Source organism: Rhopilema esculentum, chromosome 21 (assembly GCF_057945365.1).
Source record: "Rhopilema esculentum isolate cy_ngs chromosome 21, ASM5794536v1, whole genome shotgun sequence".
Lineage (NCBI taxonomy): Eukaryota > Metazoa > Cnidaria > Scyphozoa > Rhizostomeae > Rhizostomatidae > Rhopilema > Rhopilema esculentum.
The window spans coordinates 2,317,111-2,344,777 of record NC_142835.1 but is presented as its reverse complement, the minus strand read 5'-3'; the positions used below and the strand labels follow the sequence as shown (position 1 = coordinate 2,344,777).

At 37.3% G+C, this 27,667-nt stretch overlaps 2 protein-coding genes across 2 annotated transcripts; both read left to right on the top strand.

The window, feature by feature from the left end:
• The first annotated feature begins 220 nt into the window (after nt 1-220).
• Nucleotides 221-27,454, top strand: LOC135684872 (uncharacterized). Its single transcript, XM_065200563.2, has 14 exons — nt 221-593; nt 2,521-2,586; nt 3,751-3,841; nt 4,185-4,894; nt 5,676-5,719; nt 6,652-8,497; nt 9,348-10,116; nt 13,743-15,511; nt 16,139-16,372; nt 23,938-24,019; nt 24,556-24,821; nt 25,617-25,708; nt 25,991-26,057; nt 26,474-27,454. Exons 1-14 carry the CDS (start codon nt 387-389, stop codon nt 26,555-26,557), a joined length of 6,327 nt encoding a protein of 2,108 aa, XP_065056635.2. The 5' UTR covers nt 221-386; the 3' UTR covers nt 26,558-27,454.
• On the top strand, nt 16,379-23,931 carry LOC135684878 (5-hydroxytryptamine receptor 1A-alpha). Its single transcript, XM_065200570.2, has one exon. The coding sequence runs from the start codon at nt 18,784-18,786 to the stop codon at nt 20,011-20,013; it is 1,230 nt and encodes a 409-aa protein (XP_065056642.2). The 5' UTR covers nt 16,379-18,783; the 3' UTR covers nt 20,014-23,931.
• Nucleotides 27,455-27,667: the final 213 nt, after the last annotated feature.

Here is a 27,667-nt window from a genome sequence, read left to right as displayed (position 1 = left end):
GGCCTCATTTGAGTGGCATTATAGACGTTTTCGATCATCTAACCGTAAAAAAGATCAATGAGAAAGTGAATACATATTCTGGTTCTTAATCACAAGTCCTACCCCATTACAAAAATGAAAAAGTGAGGAGCCTGAATTTTTGTGTGTGAGAAAGAGGGTCCCAACACAGCCCCTACCCTGGTCAGCCCCTTGTTTGCATCACCTTTATAGCTCATACCCAGTCTTCTATTCCAACGCGGTAAACAACGGTTGCCTACGAGAGAAATCGAATGTGAGCAAATGAAAACAGTTGATAAACGGGTTTTGTGAGCAGTTAGTTGTTCACCGAAAAGTCATGCTTGCTCGCACTAATGTGTTATCTTTGAACCTTATCAGATGAACTGATTATGGAGAGGAAGGCCCGGAACTCTAAAGGAGTAAATGGGCACATGGAGTTTTCCGAAAATGACGAGCAAATGAGTTCAGACGACGAAGAAAGTTCTTCTTCCCAATATGGCCTAACACACCCTCTTGCCTTGTCAGGAAGTTTGTACTCCAGAATACACGAAGATGTTCTCTTCAGAATACCAAGCATTGATCTTAGCTCGGCAGAGGTGAGGTCTTAATTTCTTATCCGGGCTCAGTTTTACTGCGGGTAGAATTTCAGGAAGTGTCTCTTTAAAAGCATCTGGTACTGATGATAGAGTAGCAGTTAATTGACCAACTAAGTTACGAATGGAAGTCGCTGATAGAAGGGGTGATTAGAAGATGTCGACATGTTTCATTTTAAATATTTACCTACGCTACTTAAGCCTGGAATAAGTTTACTCGTAAACAGTCTGTAATTGTTTCGCTATACACAATATTTTGATCGTATTCAATATCGAACAGGTCGCCGTATGCAATATTCTATTGATATTGGTGTATGCAACAAGTTCTTTCAACAGTCGCTTTAGTTCTTTGCAGTAAGAACTGAAATTCTAAGCAATTTGCAGTGTTTAGCATTGTTCATGACTGTTGTAGATTTGATGCGATATGTTGATTTTCTTTGTAGGGTCAAATGTTATAGTATGAACAATTTTAGCAACGTTTAGATTAGGCGATAGCCTTTATGTCTCAAATATTTAGCTTGAACGCTCTCGCGTCTTTGTATAACTATAACTGTGCTAAAGACAAAGAGCCTGTCACAGATCTTTGAAGTGACTTCACCCTGGACAGACCATTATACTGACAGACCACTCATGTCAAGCAAAACTCTGAATAATAATAAGTGTAACACCCAACTGATAGATAGTGGATGCAGAAAAATAGTCTTTCCTGGGAAAAGCCACTCCATAATCATCGTATTTTCTCAAAAAGATAATGTTGTTGTCTTAATTTAAACTATTGAAAGAATGTCTTTTTTACAAACATAGTATTTCTTCTCTCCAAATAAACTGTCCAGATGATTCTTGAATGAATTTAGCGTGTCTGCATTCACAATGTTAGATGGTAGCTTATTCCATAAAATGTTGATCCTCAGGCTGAAAAACCTCTTCCTTACATCTTTTCTGCAGTGCTCTTTAATAATTTTTAAGTTGTATGAATTTTGAATTTGTATCATTTGCTGAAACATTTAGAAACTATCCATTTTGATTTTTTTCAAAAAGCAGTTGATAACTTAAGGTGAACTTGTGTACTTCATATGAACTCAACTTGTGTATTTCTACAAATTTATACTTTTTAAAGATCATTTTATTGTTTAATTTTAAAATGAAATATTTTAAACTACAAAGAAACATAATCTTGCTTTACAGTTTAAAAGGGTTTCTTTATTATTCAGAGCAACTTCCACAGCTCCAGATTCTCAACAGATTTATAATGCTGAAGATCAAAAGCATCTTATAAAATTTGTTTGTCTTTGGCATTCTCATCACTATACCATTCCCCTGCCCTGTCTATTATCAACATAAATATTGGTGAAGAACAAGGCCTTTTTAACATAGTATCTAGGTGGCAGTTGCTCCACCAGCCCCATGACCTTCTATTTTTCAAAACAATAGGCTATCACCCTCTTCTTTATACAAACAAAGGCTTGACTCCCAGTTGATTTCCCTTAAAAGATCTTGTTACCATTAGGTACAGATACCTTTTACCAAATCATATTTTGGTAATCAAACACCAATTTCTGAAATAATCAGTGTCTTTTGATGCTAAAAACCAATCAGTAATTGTTCTGATTGTCTTGTCTTTGTAGCACACTATTTGGTGAGCTGAAATTGATTTTATTTGACATTCTTATAGGTTACTTTATTTACCTTAAAGTGTCTGTTTCTTATATTAGCACATTCACCTCTTTGTTTCCAGCAAGTTCCATTTATAGTTTGTGCCATTTCAAGCCATTAAATAGCTGTTAATTAGTTTTTTGACTAACCTCTTGTACTGTTTGAGATCTTTATATATATTTGAGTCCTCATAGTGAGTAATGATACTTGTCAAAATATAAATCTTGCTTTTGGTTGTTGCATGAAACTTTGATACGTTGCACTTCTTCTTAAATAGGTTGATCAAGATGGAGATCATGTGAGTGTAGATGAAACAGAATTAGTGGTTCCTCCAAATAAAGAGGTAAAGAAATTTCAGTTATGCCATAGTTTGTAAACTTGGTTAACATTGTTATATTTTCTAGAAGGGCTATCTAATGTCATGGTCCTAAGTTCACATTATTTTTTCATGTAAGTAAGTTAATTGGTTGTCAAGGAAACATAAGGAGATAAAGCTGCTCACTTTGCTTTAGCAAGTAACATGATTAGCCATCCATCAATCATAATGCGTGACCAAATAATCTATATCTTTCCTCTAAAGAGTAATTAGATGGGCCTAGACAGGAATGAAATATGAATCTATCCAATTGCCTCCATGCTACTAAATTACAGCCAAATATGTGATAGATTGCAAACTTTTACATGCATTATCTCTGTCAATGAAGATTCTAATTTATGATAAAATATGACTTGAGCAATGTATTGAAGCAATTCAACCACTGTATTGATACTAGCAATTTAAAAGCAAAGAATCCTGGTTAACAAGCACCTTCTGCTTGGGGTGATCTGCTTTTGGCATGATCATTATACTTTCACATGATCTCAGAAACCATCCATTTGTGTGATTTCATTTCATCAATCTCTGGCCCAGCAATAATATGCAGGATGTAAATTTTAACCTTGCTGGTCTAATAGTCATACATTATCAAATGTATGCATTTTGGAAAATTTACAGCATCAGCATCCGGTGATGAAGGCTCAAGTTTTATCAGGATGGCTCATTGAAAGCCTCAAATAAGCCTTTATTAATTTTAAAATCTGCTCTCATAATAGAAAACTTCGCTTTTTACGTTTTATATAGCCAGATTTTACCACACCGTAAGTCTAACAAAAAACAACAGTCTGAAATATTCATTTGTCAATTCCAATCTAAACATCTTATTCCTTCAAAGGATTAACTTCTAGCTTTGTTTTCTGTCTCTTGTTTTGTCTTCATTATTCAGCTAATGAGTCTAGAATACAAAGTGAAAATATAAGTTTAGACTGATGATCAAAGATATTGTTGGTAATTTAAAGTAGGAGCCACATATAAGTCAATGTTTGAAATACTTTGTTAACAATCATTTGGTGAAGTTAATGCTTTAATTTCCAATTATTCAGTAGTCTAGAGTATTGTCTTTAGAACTTTAGGTGTTGATTAGTCAAGTTTCTGTCATCAAATACATCTTTACCTATCTTTTTACCCCAGGACTCAAATTGTTGTTTGCATATGGTCCCTGATGTAAATGGAACACCAGACCTCAAAACCATAAAAGAAAATGGGCACTTAAAAGATGAATGTGAGTTTGATTGTTTTTATTCCATGATTGAAGGTTTTTTTCAAATTTTTCTTTATGCTTAGTAACTACAACAAGGCAATTGCTTTTATTCTTGGAAATCTTGACATTGAAATTTTAAGTCTTTCAACTGGATACTTCCCGTTCTTTCGATAAAAAAATGGAGAATTATTCTGAAAACAATCAAAGAAGTTTATATTATCATTAGTATTATAGTGTATTATAGTTGAATCAAAACAAACAAACAAACAAATGTTTTCATAAAATTTCTTGTCTGCATCATGGTGCTATTAAAGTCAATCAAGATCAGATACTCTTTGCTAGTTAAATCTACTTCATTTCTTAGGCGCAGTGACTACCGAAGAGGACTTGGTTACCAATTCAGTTAGACAGTTACATGAAATTAATTCACAGATGCCTACTTGCAGAAGCCAGGCTGTTGAATTGAATTTCAAAGAAGAAGATTTTAAAACATCCAAAAACTGCTCTGAAGTAACTAATGTTGATAGTATTGAAAGGAACACAATTACGGATCATGAGCAAGTCTTGAACAGAAGAAGAAATAGAGTTATCAATTCCAATGATTGGTCTACTGATAACAATAATGAATTAGATTATGAATCCAATGTATTGAAAACGATTCTTGATGAAAAAATTGATGATGAGAACTTAGACAAGGTCCTTGTGGCATTGGACAGTGGATCAAACACGTTTCAAAGAAGAGACACAGCTCTTGCTAGTGGCTCTATGATGGTTAATGAAAGAATAGGAAAAGATGATACAGAAGTACCATTAATGGATAGGCTTTCATCATTTGCACTCAACGAGAAGAGTTCAATTGGTGAAGCCAATAGCATGTTGAAGCATCTTTCTAGTAAATGTTCAAATGTCGAGAGGAATGAGGGTAAAAGAAATATCGAAGGTATCCAAAGATCAGCAGATGCTGAACCTGCAAAAATGACCTCAAGGGGTGTTACCACTCAGAGCAGAGACATTGAACAAGGCACAACAATTTTCTTAGACTTAAGAGGCTCGTCAAGTGCTGCATCACCGAAGGTATTGTTAATGCCCAACTCTGTAGTTGATTTTTTGCTGTTTTTATTTTTTCTTTTGTTTATTAATTATTTCTTCTGGCAAACAAGCCTAGAACATAAAATGCAGAGGGCCAAATGATTTTATATCTGTGCAGACGCTCAATTTCAGTCGATTTCATCGGTGCCATCCGTCTTGGAAAACAACTCATTATGACTCTGAATAAATTTTATTGTCTGGTGTGTTTTTATTCCCTCATGTAATCGAATAGCTTTGAAACTCCATCAAGAATAGCACATTTTAGGTATGCATTTTCAAGGTTGACAAAGGAGTGATAATTTTCTACTTATAACAGCTTACATATGGAAATATAATATCTTTATGATTAAGAGTCAAGTTTAGGCACTTCTCGCACAGTCTATTAACCTATCTTAAGCGAAATGACAGTCTAGACCGCAGAAGACCTTATTATCTTGAGGTCTATTAAATGGCACCATTGATTCGCATTTTTTGATTTGCTTCCAATGAATATTTTAGGTCTACGCAAAAGTTAGGCAAAAACACAAGAACATACCTTTGTCCAAGGGCGGTCTCATTAGGAAATTAGAAAAGAAATATTAATTTTCAATTTTCCTGTTAACGATTCTTTTTTACATAAGGAGTCAGTCGTAACAATCATTTTATTAAAGAAGTACTCGTAATTTCCTCCAGAAGGCTAGATTGTGTATAGTGGTATAATTTTTTCGCAATGTCGCATTTATTTATTTTTCAATTTTGATAAGATGAATTCTCTGCAATCATTTAGGATTCTCAAGCAGCTGCCGATGTTCATGGACATTTAAATGAAAGGTTTGTATTTACAGGCTCTTTTACTAAAGGTCTGCTCGGGGGTGTCATGGCAGCATACAGTGGCAAGGGGGCAGGAGGCAGGTGGCTGTCAGAGCATGATCCTAGTGTTAACTGTGTCTTTTGTCAGATTAATTATATTTGTTTGCTTTTCAAGATATTTGTTTGCAAGTGATTGGGGAACGGATTCCGGTTCTGCCTTTTGGTCATCATACACAAATTTTGTCGCATAAACATTGGCACTCCTACTTTTATAATCATTGTCTTTTCCAAAATCTTCATAAGCCACACCGAAATTTTACACGTGTTTTTGTCAAAAAAATTTGGCCATCTCTGCCCTCACTACGAAAATAAACCCACAAGATCTTTTGGTCTGCTTAAAGCTTCGATTATTAAAATTTTTTAAAATGTTCTTTCTGAATTGCATCCCATTTTTCACTTGAACTGATTTATTCAAATGTTCATTGATCAAATCCGTGTAAATTGCTTAGTTTAGGCAACAGTGAGATAATAACTTTAAGGCAATACTCTAAATAAAAAATATTGTGTGACTTATATGGTATTCTGATCAAAACAAGTTCTGCAATCTTAAGTTTGTTTTGCAATATGTCAATAACTGCAAGAGCTTTGATAAAACGCAACACAAGTTTTTTAAAGCAAGAAATATGATCTTGAAAAGGTCCTCATGGCTAACAACTTGAATTGCTGCTAAGAACTTTAATGTTCAATTGATTCTCATTGTTACTTTAATTTGCCATTATACTATTTACCCGCAAATGATACAGCTTAGACTAGGAATATTTGTATTTTGGTTTTCAACCAACAAATTGAATCAGCCTTGGGTAATTCTTTTTTGTTTATTCCAAAAGGATTCATATTTCATATTAATAAGCATTTTGTTGTATAGCACTTTGTGTGAAATCGCTATTCTTTAGTTCATCAGGCTCGGATGAAGAAGACTGGAACCAAATGAGAAGAAACATCAAAGCCGGAATTTTTAAGACAGTTGCTACAAAACAGGAAGGCCAACAGGATCACAACAGAGAAGGAGGAAATTTCGAAAGTGTGATTCACGATCGACTGTCAAAGCGGACATATAAACGGCTATTGGATGAGGGGCGTATCAAGGAAAATACAGTATCGAAAAGTCGGTTGGATTCACATTTTAGCATGGACGATGGGGTAACGACTTTACCAGTATCAAAAAAGGCTGGAAAACCTACATTTGATTTAGAACCACTAGAAGAGAAAATCAAAAGCTGGCATCAAGTCAGAGACTCTGGTGGGAATGCCGTTGTTAATGCTGTATTGCGGGGTAACGATAAGCCAGGTTCGAAGATTGAAACAGAGACTAGCGGAGTTGAGCCACAGGACCATGTGGACTCAGCATTTGTTGTTGCAACGAACAGTGCTCATCCTCAGGATAATGCAAATGCGAAAGAATCATCGAAAAGAGGAAACAATGAGAATGACAGTGTAGGGATAGGACCAGAAATGCCTCTTCTAGGAAATTCGCTAGATGGTTGCAATAAAAGGGTTACTGTAGATACATCATTGTTGATGTTGGAGAAGGTAGGAATAGAGGCTGACAAGCAAGAGAAGAGTCTGCTAATTGTTAATGGGGACAACATCGCGGGTGGTAATGGGGACAATATTGAAAGTAAAGCTTCAGTTGTTTCTATTAAAGAAAACCCAGATGACAAAGTTTCTTCCCCTTGTTGTATAGAGGAATTGCCAGATAAGATAAGAATAACTGATAATCTGATGGTAATAAAAGCTGATATTTCTGCAAAGTGCAACAGCACTGTTGATGAATTTCTGCCCGAAGATTTATTGGAAACGCCAACTGAATACTGCAATGAACATAATGCAAAGAACGCGATTAGAATTGAAGCAGAAAAATGCTGCGAAGCTGATGCTTCTGCGCAGGCAGAAAATGAAAGGTCGCATTGTGTTGACAATGAGAACCCCCCGTCTGGCTTTACTCGGATTCTCTCTCTTGAGCAAGTGGAAAAGGATTTGATATCAGATTCCAAAAGTAGCAAATTCGAAAAGAGGGCAGATTTTGAGAATGAGGTTGAAAAAGTACCCGAGAATTGTGAACTTGAAATGAAAACATTTTCTGTGGAAGAAAATACGAGCGAGAATGGAGTAAGCTATTGCCCTGAAGATATGATCGAATTGAGCAGTACATTGAAAGGTTTACTTCCGCAGTACATAGGGAAAATGCAAAGGACTCCTTTGAGATATGCGACAAGTATGGATGCCTACCGAGAAAAAAGCTTTGAAGATGTCACTGGGGAAGAGACACCGATGATTACGAGGCAAGACAATACCACAAAAGTAGTATCTTCAGACTCAATGCGAGGTAAAAGTGGGAGTGTCAAGGTGGAATTACCAGTTAAGGATGATATTGTCGATAAAGTGAAGGGCGAGTGTCTGACAAGAAAGTCTTTGGATCCCCCTGAAAACATTTCTTTAGCTGAACAGGCCACAAATTCTAAGGGTAAAAAGAAGTCCAAGAAAAAGAGTAAGAAATGTAATGAACAAGGTGACGAACGATACGCAGTTGAAAATAAGTCTTTAGATAAAGATAGTTCTTTGCCTGAAAAGACAGGTTATAGCTCCAAGCAGCTAAAATCTTCGAAATCTTTGGATAGTGAACAGAAGAATGGTAAAAGACAGTCCAATGGATTGAAAGAGAGTGAACGACAGCAAGTCAAAGAGAAGATCAAGAATTTGCAAGACGAATTCGGTATTTCGAATGTGATTTTTAATGAGGTGTGTTTGTCTCTTTTTTCTGTTAATGACATGTTGAGCAAGAGCAAGGAACTCTTGTGTGTGACGTCAGATTTCGTTCTGTTCTCTTTCTTTTATATGCTGGTAATGACAACAAAGCCGATTTCAATCCACATTTAGTCTGAGTTGCAAAAGGTTCTTCACGGCTGCAATTTATGGCTTAAAGCTTCCTCGTTTTAACACTGTAAAATTACTGTAAAACAGCTGGGCAGTGTTCTATGTGAGACAAAATAATTTGATTATGGCCGTCCTGTGTTATTTTTAGGTTTTATCGCAGCATTAGGGCTCTTCACATTTTTATTAATTAATTTTCCTAACACACATCAACATTTCTTCACAGATTTTCTTTATTTTCTTATATTACCTGTGAAGTCTGATTTTCCAAAATTAAAAAAAATTGTTTTTTATCAATTAAAACCTTTTTGGCCTAACCTTCACAAACCAAGTTTTTAGAGTTTTGTATCTCTTGTTCGAGTAAATACATACATGTATTACCTTCACATTTTCAAGCATTATTCTGATATTTTATACCCAGAAGAGTGTCAAAGGAAAGCTTTAGTTTGACTAAAAATGCATTTTAAGGGACTTTCTTTAATGGCTAGTTGGTAGTATTTCAACTTCTAAGGTATCACATGCATGACTCCACTGTCCTTAACTTCTTGGTCCCTTCGGCTGTTTTTGATTGTGATGTCAGTGCTTATTAATCTAGCATGAATCTTAAAGATGCCACACTCTTCCTAGATGCCACACTTCTTTATTGTAACTTATGAGAAGAAATATATTAAGCTTGTTCTAATTAAATCTTTATGAGTTATTTGTCATATTTCTACAGGATGTGTCCTTCAACCTGCCATTTGAACCCCTGCCCAGCACTTGTAAAGATGCAGCTAAATTGTTGCTCAAGGTTTCTATTGAAACGCCGGGTGTTTGCAGCAAATCCTGCGCGAAGAACTCTTTGACCTTCGATGAAAGATCGGATGCGTTCATTGGACTATGTACACTTTTTATATCGCTGCTGCTTGGCAATAAATTCAAGGTCGCAGAGACACTTGGTGTACCGTTCGATGTCATTTCTCTGGAACAGGCATCCATCGATTCAGAGCTTCAACTAGTAGTGGGTATTATCGAGAACGAGGTTTATATCCAACCTAATCAGCAGCTCAAGCGAGGCAAACCGCCAAAAGTAAAGAAGAATTTCTACCAAGTTGTTTCGCAGTTTTTGAATAAAGCAGACTTGGAGCAGTTGCTGTCAAGCCTGATGGGGTTTAATATCGCCGAAAGACCGTACGTTTCCAATGTCTCTTGTCCAGGCACAAAAAGACTGTCTAGTTATGTAAGCGTTTCCCAAGACGATTCTGCTGTAGCAAGAATATTTAACTTAAAACCATCGTTATTGTGGAATTGCGTGGAGCATAATGAGGAGCCCCTTAACGATGACATTTGCTGGATAACAAAGGAGAGCACACGAAATGAGAACACTTGTGTTTTAATTGAAAACGTCACTTCGATGCTCCCAAAAACAATTGCGACATTCTTTAAGACAATCCGCACCAACAGCCTCGATGTTTCTGGTCTTAGAATAGCATACGTAAAGAAAAAAGGTGCGTATTTTGTTTTTTTCTATTATTTTAAAAGCAGCTGTCCCTCATATTTTGAAGATATTTATATGCTACCTTTCAAGCACCGAACACCGTAGAATACCGTAGACACATAGACGTAGTGAGAAAAAAGAGCTCTGAAATATTTTTTGCGGTTTTCAGTAATCCTTTACTCACCACTAAAAAATCTTTCGAAAGACTGATTTCTCTCATCAACAAACGTACAAGAACCATCACTATTATGACGACGTTTCTCCAACAAGAAACAAGGTAAAAATCGCTCTACATTACCCAAGAGCAATATTTCTTTGCAAGTTTTCCCCACAAGTTGCCTACTCGATCTATTTCAGTTAGAAGTGAAGACGTAAAAGCCGATGGAAAGGCAGGAGACTGTGCACAACCCCCTCCTCGGGATTTAGCAAGTGCCCTTTCAGGAGGAGTAAGTGCTCCTTACTGTCACGCCCTTTTTGTCAGAACGTCAATTTGACTGTTCACCATGATTTGTGCAGGGGTGGTTCCGTATCCTAATAGTCAGACCCTGAGGGCTTGGTTGTGGTTGTGACTACACCCATTAGAGGAACAGCTGTAAGTATACTTTCAGCTGATAGCAAGTTATCAGCCACTTGATTTACAGATATTTCTGGTAAAAGAAGGAAAAAAATTAGAAATAATATTATCGAAATTCATCTTCTCAAACTTTGGTGAAAGGCCCATAAATTTTTCTTTTGCATTTAAAACAAAGGGCGATCACTAATTTGCCATCCGGGTCAGTCTACAATTGTTTAAGTGCCCTTCCAAAAGTCGTGCTCCCTCAAGATATACCGTAAATCCTCGAATTGGCCCTCCCTCGAAAAAGCCCAGCCCCCTTCCTCCGCGAATAAGCCCCCACCCTAGAACGACAAGTTGTCAATAAGCCGCCCTAGAATAAGCCCCCACTGCTACCCTAAATCCTCGAATTGGCCCACTCTCGATTTGTTGATTGTTGCCATCTGGGGTTTCCATAAAATATACAGTGTCTTTTAACAATGTCTTTTTGCTGTTTACTACAATTTTATAATCCCCCATCGTATTAGCCCCCCTCGTATAACCCCCCATTCAAAAATATGAAAGATGAAAACGAAAGTATCGTCTATGTCCTAGTCCATTTGTTATAAGTCTTTAATATATCGCAAAAGCTTTTAAAATATTTTTTTGTTTTCCTGGAGCTTTCGGTCAGCAGAGGAAAGGTGTTTGATTTTGTCAAAAAGCTTTTAGAAAGTTATGATGAAGAATTATAGTTCTTCCTAAAACGTTTATTGTCAAATATCAGACAGGCAAAGTGAGTTGATTTTAGTTTCTTTATTTAAAGTTGGTACAATTTCTAGCTATGCATACTCAGGCTAATTAAAACCAACTAATTTTTACTCGTTGTACTCTTTTATCTAGGTAACTATACATAAATTCCATTGCGTTGTCGCTGAAGCCATAAGATTTCAACTTGGCTAGTAGAAGTATATGGGGTAAACAATCAAATGCTTTTGATAAATCCATAAGCACTGCACCAGCCTCATCTTTTTTATCCAGGCACTTTTTCAGGCCTTCAATAAGTCGTAATAAAGAGTGTTATGTGCTATAACTTTTTCTGAATCCACAAAGCAAAGGGAACAGTTTGACGCCGATATAATTGTAGATTTGATTGAACATTATTCTCTCAAATATCTTTGAAGCTGAGGGGAGCACACTTATTGGTCTATAATTCTTTTTACTAGTTGAATCTCCTTTTTTGAAAATAGGGCACACATTAGCCATCAGAAAGAGATCGATTGAATAATTCAGCTAGTGATCCATAGACAACGTCTATTGCCATTTTAAGACCTTTTGGGGGGAGTTATCGGCTCCTGTTGATTTGTCTTCCTCTAGCTTGTAAATTATCTCTCTGACCTCCTTGGAAGATACATTTTCAAAGTTAAACCTAGGAAATTGATCAAACGTTTCCTTGATTTTTCAAATACTAAGGTGGTTTTCAAAGCATTTCAATTGATCTAATAGTAACGAGGCTGTCCTTTTGTCAGACGTCTATTGCACATTATCAGATAAAGGTCGGGCTATATTAAGGATTTCAGTAATATTTACGAAGTGATTATTCAACCTTTGTGCTACTGTTTTGCTGTCAGACAGGATTTTATCGTTCTCTGAAATATGCAATCTGTTGGTCATTAGTGTTTACTTATTGCGAGATCAAACCTACTTAATTCTAACAAAGTGTGAATGACCTTATTTTCTGGAATACAGCGGTTTCCGGTCCGATATTCACTCCTCAATGAAGTGCAATTATATGGCAGCCGGCTCGTGCTGTGTTTGATTGCAACACTTCTCATGTTTTGGATGCCAGTTTTCATCAAATTTTTATGACATGACCTCATTAACTGATTTCTTATCGATAATATAATTGGTAAACATATTGGAATGGTAACATCGTTTTAAGCTTTTAAGCCTTTTTCGGTAATGAATCTACGGTTTTTATCAACTGGGCAATGTTTATTGATATTTTGTTTGGAAACCATCCATTTTAGAATCCATAAGCCCTTTCATTACATAGCCTAGATAAAACAAAACATTTTCATGACAGCAATTCTACGTTTTGCATTCTACTATGCAATACACTCTCTTTTTTAAGAACCAGTAAATTGAAGTTCAGGCTGACTGCTCCTATTTTTTTTCCAAAATCCGAGGTTGGATTATTCTTAATTTGTTTATGAATTATTCCGGTTTAAGAAGTGCAATTGCTAGCTAGGGATATGTTCAGATCTCGTTTGTCAACAAAGTGAATGAGACATCCTCTATTTGCCGACGAGTTTTAAAATGCATCCCTAGATAGCAAAAAATGTTTTTGAGATGAAAAATTGTTCAAAAATTTCATTTTACAGTAGCTGAACCTCAGCTTGTTTTTTTTGTTCTTTGTTTTTCTGTTTGTTAACTTTTGACCAATTTTGATGCTTGTGTTTTTATAAAATTGTTCTTAGAATGAAAGTAATGCTTTATTGAACTTGTGTTCTGTGTTTAGTCGTAATAATGATTAAGAACCAAGTTAGACACACTGTTGTTGTAAGTCTTCCACACTGTTGCTAAAACCACAATAGTATCCTGGCATGAGATCTAAGTGACCTGACTCTGTGGATCCATTCTAGCTTTACGTCGTTTCCTACAGATTCGTCACAGACTAAAAAACAAAATAGGGCTCTTGACAATTGTCTTTGAAACGTTAAGTAGGACCGTGTTTGTTTTTCTCTTACAAACACGAGCGCAAAGCTCCTGGTTGCAATTAAAAATTTCTAAAGAAAGACAACACTTGCAATGCTATTTTTTGTTTGTTTTTAGGCTTGCAGTTATCCAAGTGTCCATGATAGGTCGATGATCTTTTGACCGATACCCCGTTTTTCATGTTTCATTTATGCCTGGCTTTCTTTCGTCAGTGTTTCTAGTGATATGAGTGTCTGATCGGTTTGAAGATTCCGTTTTGTCATTAAGATTCTTGAGGGACCTTGATCGATTGAATGGTCAGCTAACAGCGTTTTATTTGCTCTAAGTTTGTATTTGATGAAATGACTGTTTATTTTTCAAGCTTTCTAGTTTCATGTTTTGTCTTTCAGATGACAAAGAGGTCCCATTTTTGGCAGCAGCACTGCGTGGTCCAAATGTTACCACTGTCAATTCTGGTAAAAGTTTTACCTCCAACACGGAGGAGCTTGCCACCATCAAGTCAGTATTCATGCCAAGCGTCGATTCTTCTCTTACAGATGGACCACGGGAAGTGAATGTTTCTTTACCTCACGGAATGAAGTCCTTCGAAACGTCTGTTGAGGACCCTTTGATAACGTATACGATAGGGCGCGGACGCGGTGAACGGGAAGTGGTTAACTGGTTTGGAAGGAGAATTCGTCAGGCAGCTGACGTGGACACAAAACCAGGTCAACCGTTGCAAGGGACGAAGTCGCGGCACTCCAGTCTACCGGAAAAGCTTGATCTGCTTTCACGGGCCGCGGCTAGTGCTAGTCTGTTGTCTGTTGTCTCTGAGCGAGTCGTACTAACAATTTCGCCACTGGTACCAACAGTGTTTATATCCATAGCTATGACATTGGGAGAATCGCGCGGCCTTCGTGCGCTTGCCGCTGGCAAGGTGTTATTAAACGAGGACGATTTCTCAGCCATGGGCCTAAAACTGGACAATAGTGAATCAAAAGTATCTAGGCTCAATTTCAGCATAATGATTATACTTTTCGAAGGGGAGAGTGCGTTGCACAGAGTTTATGGATTCAAACAGCATTTATTTGATACTCTCAATGAAAAGCTGCCGCGTGATGCTCTGACTAAAGATGCATTAACGCAGCGGCTCAACGGATTTATCCGTTATGAGCGTATAAAGGAAGAGCGTAGTATAGATGAATTTTTCGCTGTTAAACAGGTTAATAAACGAACTGTAAAAATCCTAGATGCTATGACTACGCCAAATTTATCTCAATTTGGCTGCGAGGTTATAGGCAGATTGCCAGCAAAATGGAACTTCTACTTGTCTCCGGAGATGCCGCGAATTTGTACGGTAGTTTTTGTCGGTAAGCCAATGGTAGAGACATTCCCGCAAGCTTTGGGTGAGCTGCTCGAGGACTGTGTTGATGACCCTTTATGTATAAATAAGCGGGCTACGACTGACAAGATGTATAGGCAACAGGAGAGACCCATTGGAGAAGTCATTGGCCTCAAGTACTTCAAAGGGTTAACCAGACATTTAGCTCACATTTGTAGCCCACACGTTATTGGTGCAAAAAACTGGAATGAGGTTATTGCCAATCTTGAAATTGGCCCAGTTGTTGTCGTAGTGTTGAGGCTTTTAGACACGATAAAATACTTAGAAGAAAAGCGTGACAAAATTTACCGCAATACATCCAAACTTCTGAATTCAAACAAACTGAAATGCCCCCCTGATTCATATCACAACACATTCATACACACAGGACTTGATACAGTTTTCCGGGTGCTACTTGACATGTTCAATGGCGAGGAACTAATGCCTGATGCTTGTCACACGTGGTATCAGTCAACCCAGTGGCCTGTATATTTGCCTATACATCATAAATTTGTTCACGAGATTGATTCATTACTCGGTATATTGACCAACGCGAATCAACAGGATGCCTTCAGGGACAGTAAAGAATCAACAAAATCAATGCAACAAAATAGCTGTGAAATGAAGATAATATCTCCTACATCACTTAGCATTCCAGCAGAGTTGATTCTGGGAAAACAGTGTGAGCTTTCTTTTATCAGATTCGATACTGATTGCAACTACGTGAAGTACGTCGCCAAAACACTTGGTATCCTAAAAAGGGATACGTTTGATATCGTTGGATTGAACTTCCCTGCTGTGAGTATCGCTGTTATCATACGTCTTGCAGTAATAAACCTTTTACCCTGCTAAATGCTCGTTTGATTTCGATTCCGACCAAAGAACCATGTATCCATGTCAAGTAAAGATGTTAGTGAAGATAAGATCTTCATTTTGGATTTTGGCATCTCTATTTTTGAAGTCCACGTTGATTATCTGAATAAGACTTCACTTCTCTCACATCTCTGTGAACTTACCAAAACAATCGCTTGATTTTCATATAAATTCGACTTGAAAATGTCAGTTTATCGCAGCGTCTCTCCCTTAATGCGATCATCAGGCATTAGACATCAGATAATTAGGCGAGAATTGCATATGTTTTTACTAAATGAAATTAGAAGGCATGCCCCGCTGATCCCTATTAATCTTTTTGTTGATCCCTTGGCAGTATAGTCCATGATTTTTGCCATCGAAAATAGGTAGTAAGGTGTTTTCGCCTGTCTGCCTTTTTCAATTTTTCAGTTTTGTTTCGTATTTGCAATAATACCAGTACCCAACAGATCTCTCCTCGTCTTAAGGTCCCAGCTTGGATGCTTGTGGTCTATCTTTCTTGGCTATCAGCCTGAATGCAAATAGAGATCCTAGGCATTTTTATCGTTTTTTCAGGGTTTTTCTCCAAGCTACGACAAAGTTCCAGAACTGCATGTTGCTGTCAGACGACCAAATTCAGTCTATCGCTTGAACCAGTGGCTCCCAGAATTGTCCCTCGAGCTGAAAGGCAAGCACACGATGCAGGTGAGCCGCAGCGCCAAAGATGCTTTCGATTCTATTGTGCGCAGCTTCCAGAAGACAGAAAACGGAGGCGTTTTTGATGAAAGCCCATTGGCAGTCGCAGAAAAGGTATGTTTTCCATTTAACTTTCAAATTTTTTGGGTGACCTGAATGGTTTTGGTAAAATGTGCGACAATTTAATTTTTCTTCAAAACAGTGCACGAGGTAACCAAGCACATAACGAAGCAAAAATGGGCTTTTAGTTTTCATAGTATACCATCGAGACCGAGTTTTTTTTCATTTTCAAAGTCATTTGAACTATTGTTAGGATTAAATTTGCAGGACACGTATCGCCGCCTGTTTTGCCTAACTGTCAGTGTGAGTTAACAGGGGTAGAGTTTACGGGTACAATTTGTTTGAGATGAACTGTTAATTGCTAAACAGGATGCTTTGCGTATTTGACTATCCCTCAATTCATTGCTGTAGGGTGGCGTGAACGGCTGCAATCTCTGTTGTCACAAAAGTTTATCATTTAAGCAAGATTTTCAATTACTTGTTGCCAATTTCAAAATATCTAAGTCGAATTACTAGCATCTCCTCCGTGTTGCAATGCAACTAGTGGGCGCAAGCTTCGGCAAAACATGTAAGCGGCCTTTGCAGAAACAGCAGGTAATACGCAATGCAGCCCCATTGTCAAAGCGTAATACGCAATGCAGCCCCACTTTCGTAAGCAGAATGATATTTTGTTTGATCTCGATTATGTTAGTTTCGTCCTAGTATCTTTTTTAACAGATGCATACCATGACAGATTGTATATTGTTAGCAAATTTAGAATTTTGCTGAACTGTCAAAATAAAGCTACTTTTTTGTATAGAGCTAAGCAAACCAATTGGGCGGGCGATTTCTTTTAAGGCCCTTTGGTCATTAAGCTTTACATTGATGGCGAATTCATGTCAGTTTCTAGCCCACATATTGCGCGACCTTAATGGCAATCGGGGAATGCGTAAGTGGCTTAAGCCATCTGCGATCAACAATTGACCAATCAATGACCGTGATACCGCTCTCTGGCCTACTGTTTGGCTAATTTCGATGGCTAAATCGATTAGGTGTGTCTGTCGATTGCCTTTATGTGTACATTTCGTTTTTAATGGGCATTTGAATCCACACTTCTCGTGCTAAGAAGGAATGGCGTTTAGCTTTAGCTTTTGTAAATTTCTCTCTGGGCTCTATGGGCGACCGTAGAGCTCATGAGAACACAACAGAAGGTACAGTCGAGACACTGCAGGAAGACACTTTGATGACAAGATCACTCCAACAGATCATGTTCAGCTATCATAAAAATACTGGCTCTAACATTGATTTACTCACTGGAACTGTAACTGCTCATAAGCGGAACCATATCTGTGACCATCTTCTGAACCGAAGCGACGAAACGCGACTATAGGTGGATTAAGAGTGATCTAAAATATGCGCGTGTTGCAAGCAGGAGTAGCTGTGTAAAATCACGGTGTGGTTAGTAGTTGATAACATCTGTTCGCTGGATTTGCTTTGTACACTGTTGGGATTACTCTGTGATATGCATGGCTTGTTAATTTTTACGTTTGTATGATAGGGAAGGTCGCAAGTTTATTTCGATTTCTTGGTAAGATCGACCCTTATTTATATTGCAAACGCATCAATATTCTGAGATTCAGATATCACGGCCTTACGCTATAAAGTTCTTTTTCGAGCAGGCATTAATAATTAATGTTGATATGAGAATATATGCTTGAGATTCAAGTTGCGAGTTTAGAATCTCGTAGAAATCCTGGAATGGAGCAGCAAATATTACAAAGAAGAGGTATTAAAGCAAGGCCAGGTTTACAATTGAAGTGGCTCTTCCGTAACGTGATCTTTTTAAGCGTTCTTATTCGTTGCTTTTGTGCAGCTGGGTGTAAGGAAATCTGCAGATAAAAGGAGATTACTTGTATCCCTAATCGTTAGACCAAACTAATACATGTCATAGAGGCTTGTTTGTATTTTCTATGTGCATTGTAAAGCTGAATTATTTGCTATTAGACTTGATAATTTTGATTGATTGTATAAGTGAGACAGAAGAAAGTTTGCACGTGCTGCCACGATCTCTGGAAAGGCTGATCAACACAAAATAAAGAATCTTGGTTTTTGCAATGAGGTTAACTGTTTGTGTTCATTGTTAAACCTGTAACTGTTCTTATTTGATCCGAGGCTGCTGGAAAAGAAGATTGGACACTTTTAGATGCTTTTCATAAAGAAAAGCAGACCTTTGAAATGTTGACTAGATAACGAAATCAAAGGCAGCCCTATTTAGCGTTTCAAAAACTAATGATGCATGCGGTGTCCTGACGGAAAAAGCTGCTCACCCAGCAGGTGTTTCGGTGGAGAATTGTGAAATATTGGCAACTTTTTTGTCTTAACTTTGTAACATGTGCAGCCGGTCTGCTACTCACGAAAGTACAAATTGCACACTTCAATAACTCATCAAGTCAGAAAGCAATATTCTTTATTACCTGCCGGTCGAAATGAAAGGAGCAACGAAAACATGCTTGTTTCTCGAGCAGTCGACTGCGAGTCTGTCACGTTCAGAGGCAGCCAATTCTATTGCTGTATCGACCATTAGCTGCATTACGGCTATACCAGCTACGATTGGTAACTTTCTAGCGCTCTTTGTCTTAATTCGCTATCGAAGATTGCGCAGTTTACCGAACATACTGCTGATGAGCCTTTGTCTGACAGACTTCCTCACCGGAATCATCGTACAACCACTATTTGCTGTTCGTCGCTTACACGAGATAAACACTCGTAGCAACATTTGCTATATTCGCTTGATTTACATTTTCTTTGCCAACTTATGCGCCGGTTGTTCCATGCTTACCGTTGGTCTCGTAACAATAGACCGTTTCGCTGCCATTACGATACCTTACAGATACTTATCTATAACATCTCAAGGTTTGTATCTGTTCATAATTGGAGTTGTTTGGTGTACGTGGATGGTTTTTGTATTGTTGCCATTCGTCGGAGTTCTTTCGATGTCGCAATATTTCAGTGGAATGACTACTATATTTGTTGTGACGTTATTAACAGTGCTGGTGTCATATGCGTTTATATATCGAGTTGTACTAAAGCAACGCCGTCAAATTTCAGTAGTCCACACGGTAAATAAATCAGTGACACAGAAAGATGAGCAACAGCTGCCGCAATGTGAGTGCAAAGAACTTGTTCCGTACGAACTTTTCACTGCTACCCGAAACGGTGCCGTATCAGAAATCAACATCAGGAAAGTCGAGTCTCCAGAAACTATAAACATATGTCAAGAGAATGATCCTCCAAAGTTATTGCATATTCAATCTTTTGATGAAACCAGACTTGGCCCGGCTCATCCAACTAGAGTTGATGGGGAGCATGTTTTTGAGCAACTGCGAACACGAAGTCAAGGTAGCAGGTGCTCACTGACGCTGAATCAAGACAAAAAGAGAACCATTTCGAAGCTTAGAAAGCTGAAGAAAGAACATAAACAAATGAACACTATTGCAATAATCATAGCAACGTTGTTGATGTGCTATCTACCCCAGATATCGCTGCTCGCGATACGCGCGATATACGGAGATAACAGGGTGTTTATGCTGGTTGACGCTTGGACCGATTTACTAGTCTATCTTAACAGCAGCATGAATCCGCTCATCTACTGTATCCGGAACGGGGAAATTCGCAAAGCGCTGCGCTGTTTGTTTACGCGGAATCATGTCACCTAGCAGTATTGTCATTGGCCACAGTCATTTTGCCTCTCACTTCGTGACCCTCTCTTTTGATTTTGTATACTTTGCTTTTGTATTTGCCGTTTTTATTAGTTTTTTAATCATACTTTCGATTGGGTGTAAATAATTTATGTATCGAATCTGTCTATTATCTGTTCGATGGTGTCCGTCTTTGTGTCTTGATTTCTAAAAAAAGGGCCTTTTCACAATACCCTCATTTCACATGACCAAAATGCGTGAAATGTTAAAAGTCGTTGTATAACTTCAACGACTGGGTTGCCCATTGGGGGACAAATTTCCTGAAATGCATTTTGTAATGACAACTGGCATTTTTTATCGTTATCTATATTCAAAGTCTGTGGATCTTTGTACGTTGATTTTTGGATTATGCTACAAAAACTTTAAAAGGGGACTGTGTTGGTTTTATTTAAGGAAATTAAAGGTTATCTGTATGTCGGATTGTTTCACTTGGTTTGCTTTGTTGAAATTCTAACTGATGTATCCAGTTGGCTGAAGATTCCTACCAAAGATTTTGCTGATCAAGCCTCCCCTTGAATGTTGATCTTTCTTCTTTTCCAAATCTTAGATGTCCCTATTAGATGCTCGATTAATGTTTCTTCAAGTTCTTCATACTCCCAGAGCCTGATTACTGACATGAGATTTGTCAAAATGTCCTATAATGACCGCGTAAAGCTGTTTTGAAAGGTAAGGCTTTGCTGATGAATCATGATTCGGCTCATCAACCTAGCCCCTGCTGGTCTCGGCACTCCGCTAATCTAGGCATGGCTAATCAACACTTGGATGATGAAGGCACAGAAAATCTTAACCTGCTGATTTAGGCTCAACTGATCTAGGCTCAGCTAAACTAAGCTCTGTTAGTCTAAGCTCGGCTGATCTTGGCTCGGTCGATTTAGGATAGGCTGATCTAGGCTCTGCTACTCTAGATTTCACTGATCGATTAAGTCGAAACTATGCAAAGCTGCATTCGGTGAAGTTGAATCAATTCAAGGTTAGTTGTATCAACCTTGGTTGGGTCAAACTGGATTGGATCAAGCTAGATTGGCTCAAGCCGGATTTTGTCAAGCTTGGTTTGGTCAAGCTAGATTGGATCAAGTTGGATTAGGTCAAGCTGGGTTGGTCAAGCTGGGTTCGTCAAGCTGGGTTGGTCAAGCTGGATTGGTCAAGCTGGGTTGGTCAAGCTGGGTTGGTCAAGCTGGGCTGGTCAAGCTGGGTCAGATTAAATTTGGTCAAACATTATTAATTTTCGCCTGTAGTTTCTAATTAAGGTAATGGAAATACCGACTTAAAAGGAATATATAATTGCTTTGTCTCGACGCTTTTCACGCCTCTCGTTCTCTAATTCTGTTTCTTGTTGTAATTTTTTCTGAGATTCTAGCAGTTTCCTTAAAGAAACTATTTCATTTTGTCATCTTTCTGGATTAAAACCTGTTTCAAATATTTTAAGGAACTGAACTCTTCAACTATCATCAAGGAATTTCTAGACCGGGATCTGATCATGCTTCGCTCACAGTCTGTGTTTCTCCTTGATGCAGATAAGTCTTATGTTTGTTTTCTAAGTTTGATAACATACAGCTTATTTGTAACCTGTAAGAAATATTAGGTAATAGTGTAACGTGTTTCCTAGAAGTTCTTTTATTCAACCTTTATGAAATTCTGGTACAAATCTGATACCAGAATGTTTAGTTTTTCCATGATTTCAGTGGTCTGCTACTATGCACTAGTACTTTCAAAATGTAGGTAGATTTTTAGGCAGCCGTATATGTATTCGTTGTGTCCAGACGGTTTACAGTCCTTTGTGATTCTATGAGCGTCTTTCTACTCGTTTGACAAATCAGCGAAGTATCTTTGTTTGTCGATCCATGTTTCTACGTTTTTGATCTTCTTCTTGTTCGTCAATTTGAGTAGCTGCTTGTGTGGTGTGGCTTGAATTGGAAGGAGGAATGCAAATATTGACTCGATTGCAATGTAATTTTGTAGTAAAAAAAAGAAACATAGCGTATTTCATTCATGGCCGGTCGTTTCCGGATAAAACCAGTGTTTTCAACGCAAACTCGATGTTTCTGCATGTGTCGCTTTGGTTAATTGGTAAGTAGACTGCACGGACTTGCTCGAAATTCATCGACGCTTCACCAATCTGCTTCTGCTATTACAGAAATCCGAAATTTAGGGAGGAATCAAGCTATGAGAGTGTGTGAAAGAGCTGCAGGAGTCAATTGTGTATTTGAGCTTGAACTAATATGATTTTTCCTTAAGTGACTTTTGGACAACATCCCAGTGTGTAACGTCGATTATGTATCGCATTATACGTTGTTGTCTTCCTAGTCTGCTCTTGAGTTTGCTTTCGCCATCACTCATGAATTTTTATCCATAGAACTTCCACATTATTCAAAGTCGTCTGAAAAGATACATTTTCTCTATTCCTTTAACCAAACTCTGAACGTACATTCTTGAAGAAACGAATTTTTCTTTGATAAGATTTTTCTTTTAGAGAATGATGATGGATTCCTGAACTAGTGAACCCGACTTTGCCAGAACCACCATTAGATATCAGCTTTATCGGTTTTTGTCATGATTGCTAATTCGCCTTTGGAGCCAACATCCTATAACATAGTGCTGCTTTTTTTAAACAATCCACAATTTGGGCTAAACAGTCTGCATTTAGCTCTTTGGTCCCTCTTTGTCAACCTCCCTTCATTAGAATGGTAGCTACGCTATGTTCGAATTTTATTGTCACATAGAATTCGGAGAACCGAGAATGCGCTGATGCACTCAACAATTTTCATTTTATATTACGTTGATGACTTTGTCAAGTAAGTTGCTGTATGTTGATGATCTTACACCTGGCAATGTTTACTTTATGTTGATACAAGTTGATTTTGGTTAACGCGGGTAGAATGGAGGTTCGGAATTTTTCATTTCTGAAGTAACTACCAAATAATTAATTTCTAATTAGCTAATACTTTCACGATTGACTGTATGAAATGTAAATTTTTTCATTTCATTACTGCAATCTGTTACTTTAAGACTAGCTCAAGATTGCGAGGTATTTTTATACTCGAAAATATCTTCATAAAATTAAATGCCACCTCATACTCAGGGATGCGTAATAAGGACTTTATAAAATTGAATACCCTACATCGGACTAGCGTATTTCTGTAGGAGTTATGCTGTGCCTGCGAGAAGTGTCCTTAGTGAGAGTGATAGCTACTTGGCTATAGCGGCAATTATAGCAAGGGGTTATTCTAGATACATCGAAAATAAAGAGAAATCAAGGCTGCTTTGTGATTTAAACAAAGCACGGGACATTCCAAGACTCCATTCCGCCACTGAGCTTCAAAACCTGTTATGTTGTATTATATAGTATCATTATTTTTTTTGAAGCGACGAAAAATATGAATTTCCAATCCAGGATTTTAATGATCCGGTCGTAGTGCATATTTTCAGTGAAAAACGCTGATTAAAGGATCAGCATTAAGATGTGATCTGCTTTGTTTTATGACGCAAATGCGTCGAGAGATAAGATAGTCGTGAACTTTTCCTTGATTATTTGCCTAATGCTTTTGTTGTTAATCTTTTTAAAAGCAAAGCTTAGGAAGTAGGGAAACAAAGTTTATATCGGAAAATAATCTGAACAATGTAGCGATTTGCTACTTAGCTTCTTTCGCAATTATTAACATAATTCGATTTTGTTTTAAGTTCTCTTCAACAAAAAATCAGCTGGAAATCTTAGTACTAAAAATGAAAGTTGTAGCAAAGTTGTTGATAAGGTATATTAATTTAAGTTATAGAAGTTGAAAAAGGAGACATATCACTCTAAAAAGCCTGTTTTGTTTCTATGTTTGTTTGTTTAAAGAGCGATTTTAGCACGGTTGTTAGTTTAAATATCTTGTTCACTTGCAGCTGACTTTCAAAAATGATGCTATCTTTGAAAATAAAGAGTACAGGAAAGTGCATTGGGCTAGTACCAAGTCAACTTCATCAGGTAATTCCAGTTCGTGCAATTTGCCTGCTCCGTTTCTTTTTATGAAACTTTCGATTTGGATTTTACCTTCCTATATAGCTATGGCAGAGTCTACTTCTAATTTTCATGTTCTACTTTTGTATTTCAATCAAGACTAGAATTCATTTTAGCTGCAATTCAGTGTGTACTATAATTCAATTCTTAACGCTTGCGTAGTATTAGACTTCAGAATCGTTTATTTTAGACATTAGACTTCAGAATCGTTTATTTTAAGACATAGAGTATGCTCGTCATATTTTCCTTATTTTGGTTATTAAATCTTAGAAGAAACAAAAGCAAATCTTAGAATTTGGGTAATGGGTGTTGAGGTAATTTTCAAATGAGGCTTTTCAATGCTGTAAGAGCTATTAAGAGTGAAGTAACTACTGTGTGATTTGATTAGTTTCTGCATTGCTCAATCCACTCTCCTTTTTACAATTTCTTAGCGTAAACTGATTCTAGGCAATATTATTACGAATTAATCTTTATTGCAACCCCCAATTCTTCTTTTCCAATAGACTTCAAACACAGTAAATTCGATACCAGCTCTGGCCACAGCTTTGTCATGCCGGAGGTCAATGTAATCATAATCACAAATGTGATGATGCGTGGCAGTTTTCTGAATCAATTCCTGTCCGAAAATGTCAAAGCGTTGGGATTCTGGGAAGAGCTCTCGTCACTTGGTTTTAAGACGATCGGTGCAAGGATGACGGCTCTAAACCCCGAGCAGACAAAGCAGCTTTTGCACAAACTGAAGTTGTCTCCAAGGGAGCATCGTATTATGGTATGGAAGTTATAGGATTTTGCTGTTAACTCCATTTTCCTGGAATAACTCAACACAAAGCACTCCATTGTACATTCACATTTTGATGATGAAAACAGCCCACCTTCGCATGTTATTTATCTCTATATCCTATACTCGCACTGGCTGCTACACCCAGCCCCCGTCAAATGTTCAAGAAATCCCCCTTCTTTAAAATTTTGCTTGAAAACAGTTCCGAGCTACAGTTCCATATTTCAATAACTTTTGTAACTGTCTCTTCATAGTGATTTTGCTCTGCCTGCTAGAGGCACAAATTACAATCTAAATTTGGTTCTTGTGTAATGATTTGGGATCTTTAGATCCTTTTATATCACTATGGTAGGTGAGAGATAATTGACATTTGGCCTCTTTTGGTTCAGCCTAATTGAAAGTGCATAAACAACTTTGTCATTCTTCGCCAACTCTTCAATCAATCCCATATATAAGCTATTTCTGTAACTTGTGGTCTTCGAACCTCCTTCCACGTATTAGTATCCTGCGTGGCGTTCACGTATTAGTATACTTCGTTGTCAATGAACTTGCCCCAACATCCCTCTAATGAGAATAAGCTAATGTGAAATTTCGAAGCTTTGGTACTGCATCGCAACGTCAAATTTGTTAATCTTATCACCAAAATATTGTATAAACATACTGTAGCTATTTTGGCTAGCGGTCCATTAATCTTGCCCACCATTGAAGAAGCCTTCATCTTATGTTAGGCAACAATCAGGTACCCTTTTATTAGCATTGTATCTTGTGATTTCATCTTTGATCTAGGAAAAACGCTTATCATCTTCCAACGGGCCTGTTCTTGTGCTGGCTCTCCTTAAAGATTTTGCGTTATCCAATTTCTGGAGTACAATAAACAGGTAGGGACTTTGTTCTTCTAAATAATGCGATATTTTTCAAAGAGCTATGATACTTTTGTTTTAATCGCTTAAGATTTCCAGAGCAAAAGATCGATTTTTTTTATATTCAATATAAAATTTTACAGTATCAAGAGTGATTCTTATAACTTTGTGAGAAAGACCTCCAAAGAGCATTAGAGAAATCTCCATGATCGCTGCCATCATTTTTGCCATTCAAATTATGGGCCTACCTAAGTAGTTATTTTTGATGAAATGTTTCACAAGGCCTTTTTTCTCGTTCAGAAAATTGACGGAAGATGAAATTAAAATAGTTACAGAAAATGTGCTGGTACCGACTACCAAAAAACAGGTGAGTATTTTAAGTTTGTTAGTTTCTATTCTTATTTCTTTTTCTCATTGAATCTCTTTTGATCTCAATAATTTGAAACTGAAAGAATCAAATTCATAGTACACCGTTGACCTTTTTCTTACATTTGAAAAATATAAAATGATAAAAATTGTCAAAATTGCTAATCTTTGGATCATAATTGTTCTTGGTTTACTTTTTCCTTAAGATTTTTTTCTTTCTGTCAGACTCTGTCAGACTGTCAGACTGTCAGACTGTCAGAAGATTATGTTCTTTATGTATTTTTTTATTTTCATTATTCCCTTTTCCTTAAGCCTGGTTCACATTAATCTCGCTATTAAATCGTTAACCTCCAAACACAACCCAGCGATACACATTTTAAGGGACCAATTATTGTTATGATCTTGCCTTGTTTTCAGGTCGAGGTTCTGCTTGGCTCGATGTTCGAAACGCTGGCACCGAACTCTGAGGTTGAAATCAAGAGAATCAATTCAGACAGTTAAAAAACAGGAATTCTTGTGTAAAGCTTTAGTCGTTTAAATTGCTTTGTTGAAAGCGTTCATAGTGGGTTCTAGGGTTTAACGCAGCTTGTCTGCAAGAATCGATTTTGAGAGTTGATTAAAGAGAATTTTTTATCATAAATGGCTTTTTTACGCAGCGTGTTAAAAGCTCGCTTGCTTTTGCATGGTTGTAGGTCATGCAGAATTTGGCATGGTTTGAAACAGCTGTTTCCGTAAGATCCGAATATTCCACGTTTCTTCTGCGAATCATTGGGTTTCCGCGCGTTTACGTTACTGTTAAGCTAATTATGAACCCTGCGATCACATTTGCGAACAGTTTCGATTCTTCCAATAGCTTCTAGCTCATTATGCTGTCTAAATCGCTGGCTGATAGTAAAATAACTGACAAATTCAGTAAAAGGATTTTATCTCCTCGTACAAATAGATAATCTTCCCAAGCTTACTGTTTATTTATTATGGATTTGATATTTTATCACAGTTTTTATCAATCAGGAAGCGACGTTTTCTGCCAAACTTCCATTTTTTTCAGTAAGCTAGAAATGAATGTGATATGATTTGCATCTTCTCAAAATTAGCCGTCATTTCTAAACTACATAACAACTGCTTCAGTTTGTTTCATATAAAACAATAACTTTCCGAAAATAGTTTGACTTACCTCCTTTGTCTGACTTACACCTAGAGCCGCGATATAAACAGAGTGCAAGTTCACATGTTGTTGTTTGGCTAGCATGCGCAAAATTTGTTTATATGTTTGCCGAGCTAGATTTCTAGGGCATGTCGAATTTTGATGCTGACATCATATATCCCATTGATTATGTTAGTACCTCGCATTTTATGTAATGAGGAGATGTTAGATGAATAATGTTCGGTGAAAATGATTGTACTGTCTTTTTGCTATTGCGTTGTGTTCTTCGTCGAGTTTGATCATTACTTTCCATCTTTTTTGGCCTGTTTGATTACGGTCAATTTGTTTATATGGGGAATGAAGCTAGTTACACGATAAATTGTTTTGAGGCATCAATTTGGCGGTAGAATTTCTACAAATCAACAGCTCAACATAATTGCCTTAGCTAGAAATACATCCAAAATTCA